The following is a 15,478-nucleotide window of genomic DNA, read 5'->3' as shown; positions in this document are numbered from 1 at the left end:
TGGAAGCTGACAGCTGACACACAGCATATCAGAGGCGAACACACACTCTCGGCGAGCTTCTGTCTGTGAGCGGCTGGCTGACCAACAACATCCTGCAGCATGGACAACACCGACAACCTGTTTCACCCCAGGTACGAACACCTGAGTGACTTTTAATCCTCCGCAAATCCTCACTTTGCTCTGTAGGCAGTTGCAAACATGGATCTGTGAGTGGAAATGTAAAGGCTGAATCTGTATAATCTATTTGTAAAGCTGCTGAGGAACTGTCATATACTAAACATGAAACTGTTCTGTATATGGCATGTTTAACATTTTTCTTTGAACTGGGAGTATAAAAAGTTTGGGCTGTTAGGGTCTTTTTAAAACCTCATCATTGTCTTGCTGTTTAATATTTAAAATTCTTCCATGGTATTCAGCTCTTTTCCCTTTAAAAGATGCAGAAATTTGTTTTCCTTTCACGTCTTTTCTTCTCCATTATTTTTTTGGATTAAATAGGAGCGTTGTCATGTGTGAGTGTGTGGTGTGCCATTCGGTGATATTTTTAGCAGCAGGCCTCGCTGCAGCTGTTGTGTCTCTCTGCATGTCAGCTGTTCAGTAGCTGCTGTATGTGTTTGGTGGTCATGAAATTGAATCTGTCGAGTCTATTTGTGTTTATGGACATTAATTGTAGTTTTCCAGTTTCAAAAAGACACTCAACATGGTGCAAGGTGCTGTTTTCAGAGGTCCTTTCACACGTCAGTTATTTTTACGCCTATGCTGATATTGGTCAGGCCCCCCTTTTCTCACCAAAACAGATCTGAGCCATCAGAGTGTGGACACAGGATGTCTGTGGGTGTTTTTGTGTAGGTGGATCCTTAATGAAGTTTTCTTTGGTCCATTTATGGAATTATATTAATGTCAAAATGTCATATGACATTATGTCATAGCAAAAACATAATTCGAGCAAATAATTTCATTTCACGGGCGCAATTAAATTCCTCACAAGGTAGAACTCAGCAGCCATGTCAACACCGAAGCCATCGCACATGTGAAAGTGTTTGCTTTGCACATGCTGCTACAGTTTTACGCTCTTGCAGGTATCTCTGCACTTGGAGAGGAATCCTGCAGAGCCCAAAGTAAAGTGATTTTTCATTTTGATGGACACTTCAGGTTACTGATTTAAACTGAGTTACACTATGACAGCGCTGTTTTAAACAGTTTTTTTAGAATTTGAAAACTAAAGTTTGCTGAATTAATCATTAAAGGTCTGCTGAGCAGCAGGGGAAATACTGACAACTGTCACTGGATTATTTAACACTGAAGGAATATTTAAACCACAGGATTCTGAGGTGAGTTCTGAAGCCTCTGCAGTGCTGTCCCATTAATCTGTTTTACAGTATTACATAGCTCATATGATTTAAAAAATGAAAAAACAAAACATAACAAAAAGAAAACCCATAACGAGGACCTGCAAAGGAAGTGTGCAACAGAATCTGGCAATCATATGTTTGACCAAAATACAAATATTTAAACCTGGCAACAAAAAGTTGCTCTGTCTGCAGCAAAAACATGTAACTGCACAAACATGACTGGAAGGGACTTGTTCAAAATGGGCCCTTGAATTCTGCACTTTTTAAGATGTTTCTCAGTGTTAAAATGAAGCTTGGTGATAAACCAGTACATCCACAGCTGCACAATAGAAATACAAACAGCTGTGGGTAAACTATCATACTGCACTTTCAAAATGTCAATAAATCCTCAAAACCGATGTGTAGCACATATTCCCTCTTTCATGTTGATTTTTTTTATTTATTCATAAATAAAACAATTATATAAAATTCATTATGAAACCAAATCCTATGTAAAAGAATTAAATTAATATAAAATATAAACCAACTAGTCTTTTTATGGATCTGATATCCTAGTCTATTTGGATTTGTGAGTAAATAAATATAAAAACGTGTCAAACAGAAAATAAAAGTGGGTTGTTGAATATAATTGGTGAAATAAAATGATTTGCTCAGATTATGTTTTTGCTTGCGTATTTATTATGACATTAATATAATTCCATATTTTTGATATAACTAAGAAGTTAAATTCAGATAGGTATTAACCTAGTAACCTTTGTGATGGTGAGAGAAAATGGCAGCAAACTCTGTGTTTGTTTAAGAGGAACCAGGCGACACGTGGAGACAGGAACCTGATAACAAAAGGCAAGCCATTTATTAAGGCAAAAGACGAAGGTACATAATAAGAGAAACCAAAACAAATAGCTAATCTAAACTAGGAAAAACTAAACTAAGAGCAAAGCAAAGGGACAGTGGAAAAAAACTAGGGACCGGGGACACAGGGGTAGACAAACAGACAACCTGACAATGAACAAAGGAAGACCAAGGACTTAAATGCACAGAAGGGCAAACACAGCTGATACAAATAAACATGACACCAAAGGGAAAGCAAAACGAAACACACTGAACGTGGACCATGAGACATTTAAAAACTGTAGGGTTTGGCTTCGTTTTCAAGTTGCAGCTTGGCTATAACTGTGACCAAATAAGCACAAAAGCAGAACTTCCCCTGATTTTAATGTAGACATTGTTACAGCACTCATTTCTTCCCTGCAGTCACAAGCACAAATGCCACCTCTCTTTCATCAGTTATCATATAATTAACCAGATTACCTCACTGGTTTACAAAGACTTTTGCTGCCGGCATGTTTCTTTTTACTTGCTTCTTTATCACTTACAATAACAGTAGCTGTTAAAGGGGATATTTGCTTTAATACTACAGAGATAAATGTGTCGGTGACATTGGAGTGTGTTTGTGTATGTAAATGCTGACCGCGCCACAGTGGAGAGCTCCGTCAGGCGTTTTTACATCGATCTTTATGCAAAAAGTCTGGCTTCTCTGAGCTATTTTTTTCTCCACAGATAATATCTGTGTAAACTTACCTGACAGCTTTTTCTGTGCTTTAATGTCTTAAATCAAAATCAAATCAATTTATTTATATAGCACTTTTCACACACTCACACTGACCTCTCGCCTGTCACTCAGACTCTTTGCACCTTTCTGGCCTTTTGCTTCAGCTGAAGCTCTTTTTTGTGATATGAGTTCCCCATAAATAACATTAATGATATAGATTCGTGAACAACATGAAAATGATCTTGCAGATGTGTAGAAAATGCAGGAAGGCTTATTTTGAAATGTCTCTTGCTCTTCACTTAACAATTGCCAGATTCCTTTTAACCTCTTTTGCCTTAAACTCTAAAAGCCAAAAAACATGTTTCAGATTTTCAGCCCACTGCATATGCAAACCCTTCAAAGTTATAAAATGAAAACTAAACATGCAAATTCAAAATTTTTTACAAATCAATGTTAGAGTGAGCGGTGTACTTAAGCATCCTCTTGTGTGAGAAACCAACCCGCAGCTTCTCAAAATTGCCCAAATGTGCCGAATATTAAAGTGCACAATGTCCCAGAGCAAGGACCAAGATATCTTTATCTTTATCATTTAGACTTTTATGGCATTGAGTTGCCAAAGAAAGCAAATTAAGCGTGAAATATTCAAATCATATGAGCCTTTTTAAATTCATAGAGGATGTTTAGGTCCCATATAAACACAATTCATTTACATTTGAAAGAACAGTAAAAATAAGTTTCTCCTGAGCTCAAATTACACAAACGAGGAAGATTTCTGGATATATTTGAATAAAACTATTCATAATGCAGAGGTGGGCAGTGAGTTTGATGTCTGGCATCAAACAGGAAGTGTTGTGTGGTGACTCATTTCAGTTTTGATCCAAAAAGCCCACAAAAAACAACCTGTCTTTGATTAACTCTGACATCTCACAATGTGTGTTTATGTGCTCGCCTTAGGCAAAGACAAACCCTTCACTTCCCCTCCTGTAAGATATCATCTATATAAACATTTCATCAGCACATTGGTGACATCATCTCCTGTTTGTCAATCATTAAGTAGTTAAGCTACATGGAGGTTTACCACTCTGTACTTTGGACCCTTTTGGGTTCTCTGCACCTCACAAGAGACACTACAAGGACAGAATCTTTGGACTACCCTCCAGGAGCTTTTGTGACATCCCTAAATCTACGAATATACTGTAACAGCTTTGCTGCTATCCACTCTTCTGAGGATCTTTCCTGTTCATCTTTGTTGCATTAATGAAGGCCCACTTAAGAAAACCACATCTTTTAAACGCTCGTATAATATGTATGTGTGTGTGTGTCTCCTTCTGTTTCAGAGGGAGCGTGCTCTGTCTGATAGTGTAAGTTCCCGATAACCCAACTTTTGTTTTGCAGTTGGTTGTGAGAATCAGTGGTCAGGTACTGGCCTCTGTGTGGATTTCACCGTTGAAGTTTCCATCCTCTGCGATGAGCCCAGGAATGGGAATCTGTTTTGCTTCAAAATGCTAGCATCTCATTTCTTTTTCAAACAACAGGAAGCACTACACTTAAATGTCCCATTGAAGACTGTGGGACATTTATGTACTGCCAACACTGACTTTCTTATAGAATTTTCTTTCCAGAGACATTTAGTAAACAGAATTTCAGTCAAATCCTGCAGTTGTTTAAACTGGTAATCAATTTAATGCCAACTCCAATCAATTCCAGTAGGTAGACAGTATATACATACAAACACAGCAGATTGACAAGGTCCTTGAAGCATGCCATCTTGTTAGATGCGAGGCATAAGGCATGAATGGGATTTGAACCCATGATCTTTGGTTTACGAGACCAACGCCTTACCACTTGGCCATCATGCCATGTGCTTCTTTGCAGTTCTTACCATTCATCTCCATTCCAGTCAGTTCCAAGATGAAAACAAATATTCACAACCTCTTGGACAGCTAACGTATTGAGATTTCTCTTTACTGGAACAAAGGAGTAAATGCCCCAAACACAATGGCATTAGTGAAGTCACTACGAGGTGTGGCTCGGGATTTTTCTTCCCTGTAATGTTGCCTATAATGAGTTTATTATTGTCTGCTAATCTGGTCCTAAGTAGATATAGACTTGATTTAATCCTACAATCAGAAAATTGTAGGATTAGGAGATGAAATAAATTAGAATATATATATATATTTAAAAGAAAATACTAACAGGAAAACACGCTGAAGGGCTGAAGGGCCAAAGTCAGCAGATGGAGCTGATTTTGGCCCTTCAGCATGAGTGTTGTGTTACCAGTCCTGTTTATCATTAAGGTGAAAACCTAGAAATTTGTATGTGTCAACCACCTCAATGTCCAAGCCATAGATGTTCACCAGTGTGATGGGTGGTGGGTTTCTCTGGAAGTCAACCACCATGTCTTTCATCTTACTGGTGTTGATGTGCAGGTTGTTCACATCTGATGACCCATATACGTTAAATCATTTCCCTCAGACAGACATCCAATGATGGCTGTTTCATTAGAGAACTTCTGGAGGTGACAGTTAGCGGTTTGTGTCTCAAGTCCAGTGGAACTGAGAGAGGACCATTCCCTGATGCAGCCCTGTGGTTCATAGCATCACCTCAGACACATAACTCACGCACTGCAATCTGTTGGTGTGGTAATCGATAGTCTATGTAGTCAGATGACGATGGACTCCAGCTTTCCAGCTTCTTACTCAGCGGTGCAGGTTGAATTGTATTGAAGGAACTCAAGAAATTGAAAAACATGACTCTCACAGTCCTTCCACTGCTTTTGAGTTAAAACCACAGGCCTGAAGTGGTTAGCCTCCCTGGGAGCCCAGTCTTTGGCACTGGAAACAACAACAATGGTAACTAAATAACAACTGGTGCATCTGGAATGTTTACAAGGACCATCAATTGATGTTCTGAACCACTTATCTAGTTAATGGTTGCAGAAGAATCTATCCCAATTGCGCATGTCTCTTTTATATAACCTGCATGACATTTCATTGTACCTGAGAAAATGAAATCCGACTACTCCTCCAGATCAGCATCAGTAATTATTTTTGTATGTCTGTTTTGTTTGTCAGTCTGGAGGCTGCTGTCATGAAGTTGGATCCAGAGGATGGGGAGCAGATCATAGACTACTTTAAAACCCACGCTCTGCTGACCAGAGAGAAAGCTCGTAAGACAGAAGAGCAGAGTTTGTTTATTATTCAGTTATCCATCAGCCAAATGATAGAGTTAATCACCAACTCTGAAGCTATTGTAATTTTGTAAATGAAGGACTAATAATCAATTGAAGACTTAGGTATCAAGAGGTAATGAACCCACTGTGGGTGTGATAAAACCTTATTCGTGTGTTTCAGTCCTGCAGGCATCTGTCAGAGAGCAAAAAAAGCTGCTGGTGGAAAATGCCAAACTCAAGAAGGACATTGAACAGCTGAAAACTCAGCTGCAGGATAAACAGAGGAGACGTGCCGGTACATACACTTTTCATACTGCCGTGCACCATAATAGATTGACATTGAAATCGTGACAGGTCAAAAATTGCAGTTTTGTCTGTGACATGTGGTGACTTTCACAGAAAAGCAAGGAAAGTGTCTCATTAAATCTACAATTAGTTAAAGTAAAATAGAGTTATTGTTTTCAAGTAGACATGTTATATCACTTGACATCAGCTGTAGCCAATGTCAAATCCAGAGCAAGCTCAACTATACAGTAAAGGCATCAATGGGGCTTGAAACCACAATCTTTGGTTTAAAAGACAAAAGATTTGTGGTCTTACTACTTGGCAGCCATGCTATGTTTACACTACTTCATTTTCATGGCCACCACTTTCTTTGGAAATGGAACCTTCCTTCCCACCTAAACTTTCCAGTTTAGGGCGGGCGTGTGTATACTATCCTAAATCCTTGGTGTGGGTTAAATAGGGCTAAGAAACAGATTTCACTCTTTGTAAGTCTAAATTAGTCGAATGTTTTTTGTATTACAAGTTTCATTGACTACTATATTTGGGTAAGAAACTGGGGTAGTGTATCATCACGGACACATCGGTCAGTAAACATTCAGTATTGTTATAAACTCTCACTAAAGGCATGAATGGGGATTGAACCCATGATCTTTGGTTTACGAGACCAACGCCTTACTACTTGGCCACCATGCCTGCTTTGGGAATGAGGAGGAGAAAATGCATCATCTATCCAGCCACTACCCCTTCTCGGGTGCCTTGTCAGTTAAGTTTAGTACAGTTGGATTTTAATGCTTAAACTCTGTCACTAGGAGCACATGCAGAGGATTAAATCACTACCTGGACCAATACTTGTATTCGAGTATGGTTAGATTACTTTCTGAGCCATGTTTTCTGTTATTAACTGTCAATAACACATTCATTGGTGCCTTTCCTTCCTCAAGAATTCTAACTATAAGATTACTTTCTGCAACACAGAGACAGTAGTCTCTGAACATCACCAAGTGACTTTAAACATTGGTGATGCCTAACAGAGGTTTTTATTTGCAGCAAAGCTTAAAAACTATGAAACAATCAAGACAGCAACTTTGGTAACTTAAGTAATGCCTTGTGATGTGGCATATAGCATGCAACACCTCAAGGAAGCACTAAGGGCATGGATGGGGATTGAACCCATTCTACTTGGTATAAGACACCAACGCCTTACTACTTGGCTACCACACCTGGATGAAGCACAATGTTGTTTACGCCAACTTTGACCCCATTACCTGGTTGCTGCAGCAGAAATTAATATACATTAGAACAGCAAACAAACATCGTGCCTTTGAAATCACTTTTCTATGTTTTTGGATATTCTACTATTTTGCCTGAGTGGTGGAACTTCAAGTTCTTCTCCTACTTATTCCATCTGGTTGTAGCTTTACTGCGTTTTCCATTCAGAGACAATCTTCTGCTCACCTTGGTTGCAAAGATTTTGGAAATTCTGATGTTAAAGACAAAAACTGTTTACTTTGCCGATACCAGAATGCTCCATTCAAGAAGACTAGAAAGTCACATTAGGTTGTAGAGGACATCATAGGATATATCATTACTACCAGTGAAACTTCAGCATCCATGTGACATTAACATTACAAGACGCTGAACATGGAAGACATCCTTTGTAAGAAGGCATGGATGGGGATTGAACCCATGATTTTTGGTTTACGAGACCAACGCCTTACCACTTGGCCACCATGCCACTGTTGTTGCACTCTTTTGTCATACTTAAGGGTGTTGTCAGACATGGTCCATGTTTATTGTAGACAGTTGACAGGAATTTGTCTTAGTGTGGCCACATATACAACAGATCACATCCAAAAACATAGAATAAAGCACGTCATCATGCAGAATACAAGAATACAACTAAGATATTAAGAAAATAGAAATACTGCAATATATCAGGGTACAGAATCTGTACCTGATTATTACCCAACTGAGCATTTCACTTGTTGAAGACTAAACTTTGGAAAGAAAGGTCAGAAAGGTCCTTAAACAAATAGCAACTGAAAGCTGCTGCAGTAAAGGTCTGGTAGAGCATTAAAAAGTTGGAAAAGCAACTTCTTGCAATGTCAATAATTTCAAGACTTGCCAGCAAAGGGTTTTCAAACAATAATTAGAAATGAACATTGTATTTTCACTTATTTAATTTCTCCATTTACTTCTGAGCCCCTGAAATGACGGGATTGTGTTGAAAATACTTTACTGCCTCATATTTTCATGCAGTCCTTTCGTTCAACCCTTTGAATTCAAGGTGAAAGTCTCCACTTCAGCTGCATCTGAGTGGTTTCATTTAAAATTGAATGTAGTAATATATAGAACCAACATTAGCAAAGAAAGTTGTCTTTGCATTTATTTGCTGATGAGGCACTGCCATGTCTTTCTTTCAGCTAAAAGTTTGCTCCCTACGGCTCCGCCTCCACAGACCCCTAACCTTACCTCTACTACAGCTGCCAATCAACCGTCTTCACCTGCTGGTGCAACAGGTGCTTTTCAGGTCAATCCTCTTCCTTCTTCCTCCTCCTCACATGAGCGGAGAGACAAACACAGCAGGAGGAGGAGAGGAGAGAGGAAAGGTGAGAGTAGAGTGAAAGACAAAGTCAAATAAAACGAGATAGCAAAAAATATAAATAAAATTACTGACTCTCTTTGTCTACTCAGCTCGTTCAACCTCGGACCTTCTTTCCCTGGGGATGGAGTCACAGGTTGACGTGTCACGACTTGACCTGAGGGTGGGACGAATCCTCAGCGCCCGCGTCCACCCGCTGGCCGAAGCCATGATTGTGCAGGAGGTGGACATGGGAGAAAACAGCTCCCGGACGGTGGTTAGTAAGGTGGGACAGGAAGCAAAACCTGAGGAGGTAATGTGACTTTATACTGAAAACTATCATCAACTTTGTTATTGCTTTAAATAGGCTATATACAGTATACTAAATGAAAATACAATATTAATAAAAAATATTATTGTTATTATTTTACATTTACATTTTTTGTCAGAGTACTGAAATTTTTTTCCAGTAAGTATATTGATGACATTTTAATTTTTTAAATTAATATAGTTTTTTTTTTAAAAAATATTATTACTTAATAAAAATTATAAATGTATAATTTGCCCTTAACATATACTGCTTAGCATTTCGAGTATTTTTTACTTTTCTACTAAATAACTTCTATTTAATGCTTACAAAACAAAATAGTTTCTTTCTCTCTGTAGCTTCAGGGCTCCTTAGCTGTGTTGCTATGCAACGTCAAGGCCTGTAAGCTGAAGGGCGTGGTCTCCCAGGCCCGCCTCCTCTGCTGCTGCATCTCGGATGACTGTGTTGAACTGTTAGTCCCGCCCACAGGCTCCACCCCAGGAGACAGGGTCACTTTTCTCAACTACCCTGGTAACAATGTAGCATTAAAATATATGAACACAGTGACTGAGTTAAGCAGAGTTTTAAAAGCAGTTTATAGAAGCGATTGTAACTTAGATTAAACAGACGCAGGGCAATCGTGGCTCAAGAGTTGGCATTTCGTCTTGTAATCGGAAGGTTGCCGGTTCGAGCCCCAGCTTGGACAGTCTCGGTCTTTGTGTCCTTGGGCAAGACACTTCACCCACTGCCTACTGGTGATACCCAGAGGGGCCGATGGTGCGATATGGCAGCTTCGCTTCTGTCAGTCTGCCCCAGGGCAGCTGTGGCTACAACTGTAGCCTCCACCAGTGTGTGAATGAATAATGGAAGTGTACAGTGCTTTGAGCTTCTCGAAAAGCGCTATATAAATGCAATCCATTATTATTTATTTCTCTGCCGACAGTTTTTAAAGCTTAAACTGACTAAAGATTCTGATACCATCTTCTCAAGCATGAGTATAAAGAAGAAAATGCTGCTGAAATTGATCAATTTGTTTTTAAATTAGACTTAGTTTTTTCCATAATGTCTTTTGCGGGTAAATCAGCAGGTACTTTCGGTAAATAGTGCAGGGGTCTCAAACTCCAGTCCTCAAGGGCCATTGTCCTGCAACTTTTCCATGTGCCCCTGCTGCAACACACTTGCATGCTGAGGTGGCAGTTCAGCCATTTGATTCTAGTTACAGCAGCTCATGAGTGAATAAACATGGTGCAATAAAAGTACTTTTAGCTTTCTTACAACAAGCCTCATTTGCACATACATTCATGTAAATAAATTTTTTCTCCCTAACCCAACATTCAAACGCTGGTGGACATATGAGGGTTCAGTATAATGCTAAGAATACTTTGATATCTAGAACAGGAGGCAGGGATCTAACCACCGACCTTCTGATTAGCAAGTGACTTGCATCATATCATTTAAAAAAGTTATTGTCTAAAAATGTTAAAAATAAAGTAAACATCAATGTCCACAACTTTCTATACTTTTCTGACCCAAAGAAGCAAAGCAATAACAAGTATAACTGAAAAAATCACTGGAAGCTGCCACTCAGCAAAGAATTCAACCAATCATTCGAAAGTGGGCTTAAAGAGAAAGGAGTTAAAGTAGGTTGTGTCAGACAGAGGATCCATCCATCCATTCGCTTCCACTTATCCTTCTCAGGGTCACGGGGAGCACTGGAGCCTATCCCAGCTGTCATAGGGCGAGAGGCGGGGTACACCCTGGACAGGTCGCCAGTCTGTCGCAGGGTTAACACACAGGGACAGACAACCATTCGCACTCACATTCACTCGCACATTCACACATTCAGAAAGAGGATGCATAACCATAATAGAGATTTATAGTAATGTATCTGGAGAGCTAGAAATAATTGATTGACATGATCTTTTTTCACTTTATTCCTTATATGAATTAAAAGAAATCAAATCATTTGACTCTTCGTGAATGACTGAAGACATAAAAGATGTACTTTAATTCATCTTGATGCAAATTTCTAAAATATGTTATAAACCAAAGAATATAGACACAGATTAAATTTTTTGGGCTCTGGTGTAACAACGACACAGATTTGCATCTTACTACTAAACATTAACAAAGTAATGATCATTTTCCGGACGGGAAGAAATCCAATCATGTCGTTGTCAGTTAAAACCTTGATAGTTAGTTGCAAGAAGCCATAGTTTGTTGTGCCTGTGAATAAAATACATTTGTTAAATTAAAAAGTAGGAGATAAAGTCCTTGTTTTGTATCTGCACCACAAAAACATTTGGGTTTTTTTCACTTTCCTTCACTGTCTTTCTCTTCCCGTGTTCAGGTGAGCCGGACAAGGAGCTGCAGTCCAAGGAGAAAGTTTGGGAGCTTCTCCAGCCGGACCTGCAGGTCGATGGCAGGGGCGTGGCCAATTACAAAGGATGTAGCTTTGAGGTGAAAGGCAAGGGGCTGTGCAGGGCCCCCTCCCTCACCAACTGCATCATCAGATAGAAGTTTGTGTAACTGTGAAAATCCTGTGCAGCACTGCGGTACATGCTTACTGTGACTAAGCACCTGTTTCTTCAGGTGTTTTGTAAATGAAGAGTTTAACAAACTTGTCACTGTGTGGTGTCAGTGGTCTCTGTTCAAACACAAAGCAGTTAAAGCAATACCGATCACTTTAAGTGAATAATAAAGCAGCCATAAGAAAGAAATACATAATTTCTTTCCACAAATAACTTTATGTGATAAGAAGCTGACTTCAGATTTAAAGATTAACCAAATAAAGGCCCCGCATGGTGTCAGACAGAGGTCCTGATGGTCAGAGCCCTGTGATGGTTCTTGGCTGAGAGGCAAAGAATTTGGTCTCTGAGTGGTCGCCCTCTGACTGACGACCAATCACTGGTGTTATCTAGGAACCAGACCCCGCCCCTTATTTCCCCAGCCAGATTTCTGAGCCAGCCAGTAAAGGGCTGGGCAAGGTAGGCTGAAGGCTGAAGCCCCGTCTCTCTCAGGTGGTCAGAATGCGTGAGGATAAGTATGGAATGCTGATGCCATTCTGGACCAAGGAGCTTCTGAAGGCCAAAATACAAACACAGAAAACAAACACAATTAGCAGATGCAGACAATGCTGTTAAAAATAACACAAGATGACCATGAGCTCAGGGGCCTGATATCCGAGTCACAGAGCGCAGTACCTCTGCATGCTGCTGCAGGTGTTTGCCTTCGTGCGGCAGGTCGGCTCTCACAACGATGCCGAGCACATGCACGCCTTCAGGGCAGAGTTGGTGGATGCTCAGTGGGTCAGGCACTCCAGGAGGCGTGTCAACAATTCTCAGCATCATGTCAGTCTCCACCCCCTGTCTTCTGAAAAAGCGTGGAAAAGTGCGCCAGAGGAGGCGACACTCAGTGGTCACACCTGAGATGCTTCTTCCTGTTTGGAATTCGTCTCCACCTGTCAGATGCAAAAATCTGTAGTATTTTTTTTCATCCTTAGCAAATCACGTTTAGTGATTTTACATGATTAAGTTAATTTATCATTGTGTATGTGCTATAAGGAGAAAGGTGATTCTAAATAGAGCTTGTCCATAATTTTACATTTCTTATGTTCATCATATTTCTTAAATGAACAAGAACCAACTTTCAGGGCTTAAAAAATTAAACCTGCAGTTTCTCTAATGTCCACTTGAGGCTGATTTCAAAAGAGTGTCAGTTTCCAAAGGCTCCCATGTTAAAATGTTAACTTTACAGCAGAAACAAATATGTTTACAGCCTGATACAAAGAACAATTTTGGTTTCTATTTTTCCTTTTTATCCTATGTTTCCAGTTAAAGGCACTGGCGCTAGGGACATGGCCTCTTTGCCTGCAAGGTTGACTCTGAAACAGGTGGCTAACTGAAGTGTCTGAACTGTGAAATACTGTAGCTTTCTTGTGTGGCAAAGCCCATTCAAGGAGTTTGTGCTTCAGTTCTGGTATACCAGTCTGCACCAGCATTGCACCTGTACAGGACACTGGATCTAAACAAACAAGCATGGGTGTGGCCAAACTTCAAAATATGGAGTCCAGACTCAGTGGCAATTTGGGAAATGTTTCTATGGATACACCATCAAAAGAGACATAAAGCAAAATGTATTTAAAAGAAAGTTCTGTAGAAGGACTGACCAAGAAGAGCATTCCCCACAGAGCTCCTCCCACTCTGAGGGCCGCCTAGCAAAACCACGTTCAAGACCAGCACGTCCCTTTTGCCATCACCATGATGATTAACCCACCTGCTGAGGAAATCAAAGAGGCTGTTTCCAGGTTGACCGTGTTCAGCTTTGAGAGCCATCTGAAAAAACAAAGTCTTCTGAATACACGTCTCACAGTGTTTAATATAAAAGTCACACACTGTTTAACACTGATTATTCTTTATTTCTAAAGACTTTTCTCATTCAATGTCATATTGTGAGATTTGATATAAATACTTTACAACCTCATACAAATATCAGGTATTAAATCAACAGATTTTAAGCTTTTTTGTTTAATTTCATAGTGTTAGATGCAACACACAAAGGTTAAAGGCAGGGCGAGAGCAAATAAAATACATTTCAAAAAGAGATTTTATGTAAAACTTTTATTCCTATTTAATCTTATTATAATAGGCTGGATGGTTTCTTGATAAAAAAAATAACAACACATACATTAAGTTTATAGGTACATAAATATTTCTGGCTTTCTTCGAGCTTTGCACCTGTCAGTATTAAGCTAAGGTCAGGACTGAGTAGTATCCCAGACCGATCCAGTTTGCATCCAACAGAAGTCGAAGGACAAACGAGTGGAGCTATAAAATTAATTAGTCAAAGTTTTATTGAGACATTATTTTATTCTAATTGTAAAAAAAAAACTCATTACACTAACTAACCTTTAAGAAAGAGGTCTCATAGGGTCATGAACAGTAATATTTTCTTTAACTTAAAGGCTTTGAAACTGTAGTTAAACAAAAGTGAGTCTTACCTGCTTTACTTTACCAGGAGAGGCAAAAGGTTCAAGGACTGCATATGCTTGATATGGGAGGTTGAATGTGTATTTACGGGAGTGGTTACTGGTTAAACTATAACTTGCCGGTCCTATCTGTGCCTCGCTGCAGTTTTATTGGGTTATAAAAGCAACAAACATCCGTGCAATTCCTGACACTGATGTTCCCTGTGTTACCTGTTGTGATTAAATCTTCTGTCAGCTTGCATCAACTAAAACCAACAGGCAAACAGAATTCATGACTTGTAAATAATGAAGCAGGTTTTAAGGGAAAACTGTCCCACAGAGCAATCATCTACTCTCAGTTTTTCCTGAAAAAGTCAAATGAAAAGACATTTTATGACAGACTGCAGCTCATTGATAATACATCGCTCATTCATCACTGATTTACAATTTGTTCACGGTAATTGGAATTACAGTGAACCTCCGTATAGTTACTGTAATGTAGATTTAAAGTATTTAACTATTTAACTTAGCTTACTATAACATTGTAAAATGGTACTTACACTGTAAACACTTGCAAATTACAGTATAATGCTGCAATTCGTTACATGTATTATTTTTATGTCTTTAGACTGAAAAGTACTCACGGTGTGTTGCCATCAGTGTTGGGTAAGTTACTTTAAATTAGTAACTTAGTTACATTACTAGTTACTTCTATCAAAAGTAACTCAGTTACTTCAAGTTACTCGTTACTTTCAGAGTAACTAGTTACTAGGGAAAGTAACTTTGGTTTTACTCAGAATTCTCTTGTTAATGTGTTGCTTCCGTCTGGGTACCCAGCAAGACTGTCAGTCTTCTAGCTTGCTTACTTGCCACAAGTGCACTGTGCCACCTACCAATAGAAAGGAAAAGATAATGTGCATATTTCCACGAGAGAAATCCCACGCCTGATTCTATCCTAGCCTGCTTTTTACATCCAACACAAAAACTGCAGTTGTGGTGCTTTCGATTGTACTCAGAACTCGGAAATTCTGCCTTCTGAATAGGAAGATGTGGGCAACACCAGACTGCAGATGAGCTGCATACAGGGCTGGACTGGGACAAAAAAATCGTCCCGGGCATTTTGACTAGAGACCGGCCCATCATTATAGGAAAAATCATAAAGCCTTTGAATGAAAATAAACACTGTTGTGACAGTGATGTACACTGTTCTAATGGTATATATGTATCAATCTATCAATTGTTTGTTGCAAGACTCAGATAATTATT

General features: G+C 39.3%; 3 protein-coding genes and 3 non-coding genes across 6 annotated transcripts in view; 2 read left to right on the top strand and 4 right to left on the bottom strand.

Moving 5' to 3' along the window:
- Nucleotides 1–15,478, top strand: part of LOC113019455 (deleted in malignant brain tumors 1 protein-like) — a 616,212-nt gene that overhangs the window by 371,846 nt on the left and 228,888 nt on the right. The window lies entirely within an intron of this gene.
- On the top strand, nt 48–11,870 carry LOC113019479 (aminoacyl tRNA synthase complex-interacting multifunctional protein 1-like). Its single transcript, XM_026163229.1, has 7 exons — nt 48–131; nt 5,976–6,070; nt 6,255–6,368; nt 8,782–8,967; nt 9,053–9,252; nt 9,606–9,777; nt 11,597–11,870. Exons 1-7 carry the CDS (start codon nt 100–102, stop codon nt 11,761–11,763), a joined length of 966 nt encoding a protein of 321 aa, XP_026019014.1. The 5' UTR covers nt 48–99; the 3' UTR covers nt 11,764–11,870.
- trnat-cgu (transfer RNA threonine (anticodon CGU)) lies at nt 4,689–4,760 on the bottom strand. Its single transcript has one exon. It is a non-coding gene; the product is annotated as a tRNA-Thr (tRNA).
- On the bottom strand, nt 6,980–7,051 carry trnat-cgu (transfer RNA threonine (anticodon CGU)). Its single transcript has one exon. It is a non-coding gene; the product is annotated as a tRNA-Thr (tRNA).
- Nucleotides 8,022–8,093, bottom strand: trnat-cgu (transfer RNA threonine (anticodon CGU)). Its single transcript has one exon. It is a non-coding gene; the product is annotated as a tRNA-Thr (tRNA).
- LOC113019493 (GTPase IMAP family member GIMD1-like) lies at nt 11,947–13,960 on the bottom strand. Its single transcript, XM_026163253.1, has 3 exons — nt 13,415–13,960; nt 12,450–12,706; nt 11,947–12,326 (listed from the first exon to the last, which is right to left on the bottom strand). Exons 1-3 carry the CDS (start codon nt 13,578–13,580, stop codon nt 12,054–12,056), a joined length of 696 nt encoding a protein of 231 aa, XP_026019038.1. The 5' UTR covers nt 13,581–13,960; the 3' UTR covers nt 11,947–12,053.

Source organism: Astatotilapia calliptera, chromosome 3, assembly GCF_900246225.1.
Source record: "Astatotilapia calliptera chromosome 3, fAstCal1.2, whole genome shotgun sequence".
In the NCBI taxonomy this organism is placed as follows: domain Eukaryota; kingdom Metazoa; phylum Chordata; class Actinopteri; order Cichliformes; family Cichlidae; genus Astatotilapia; species Astatotilapia calliptera.
This window is presented reverse-complemented; position numbering and strand designations above follow the sequence as displayed.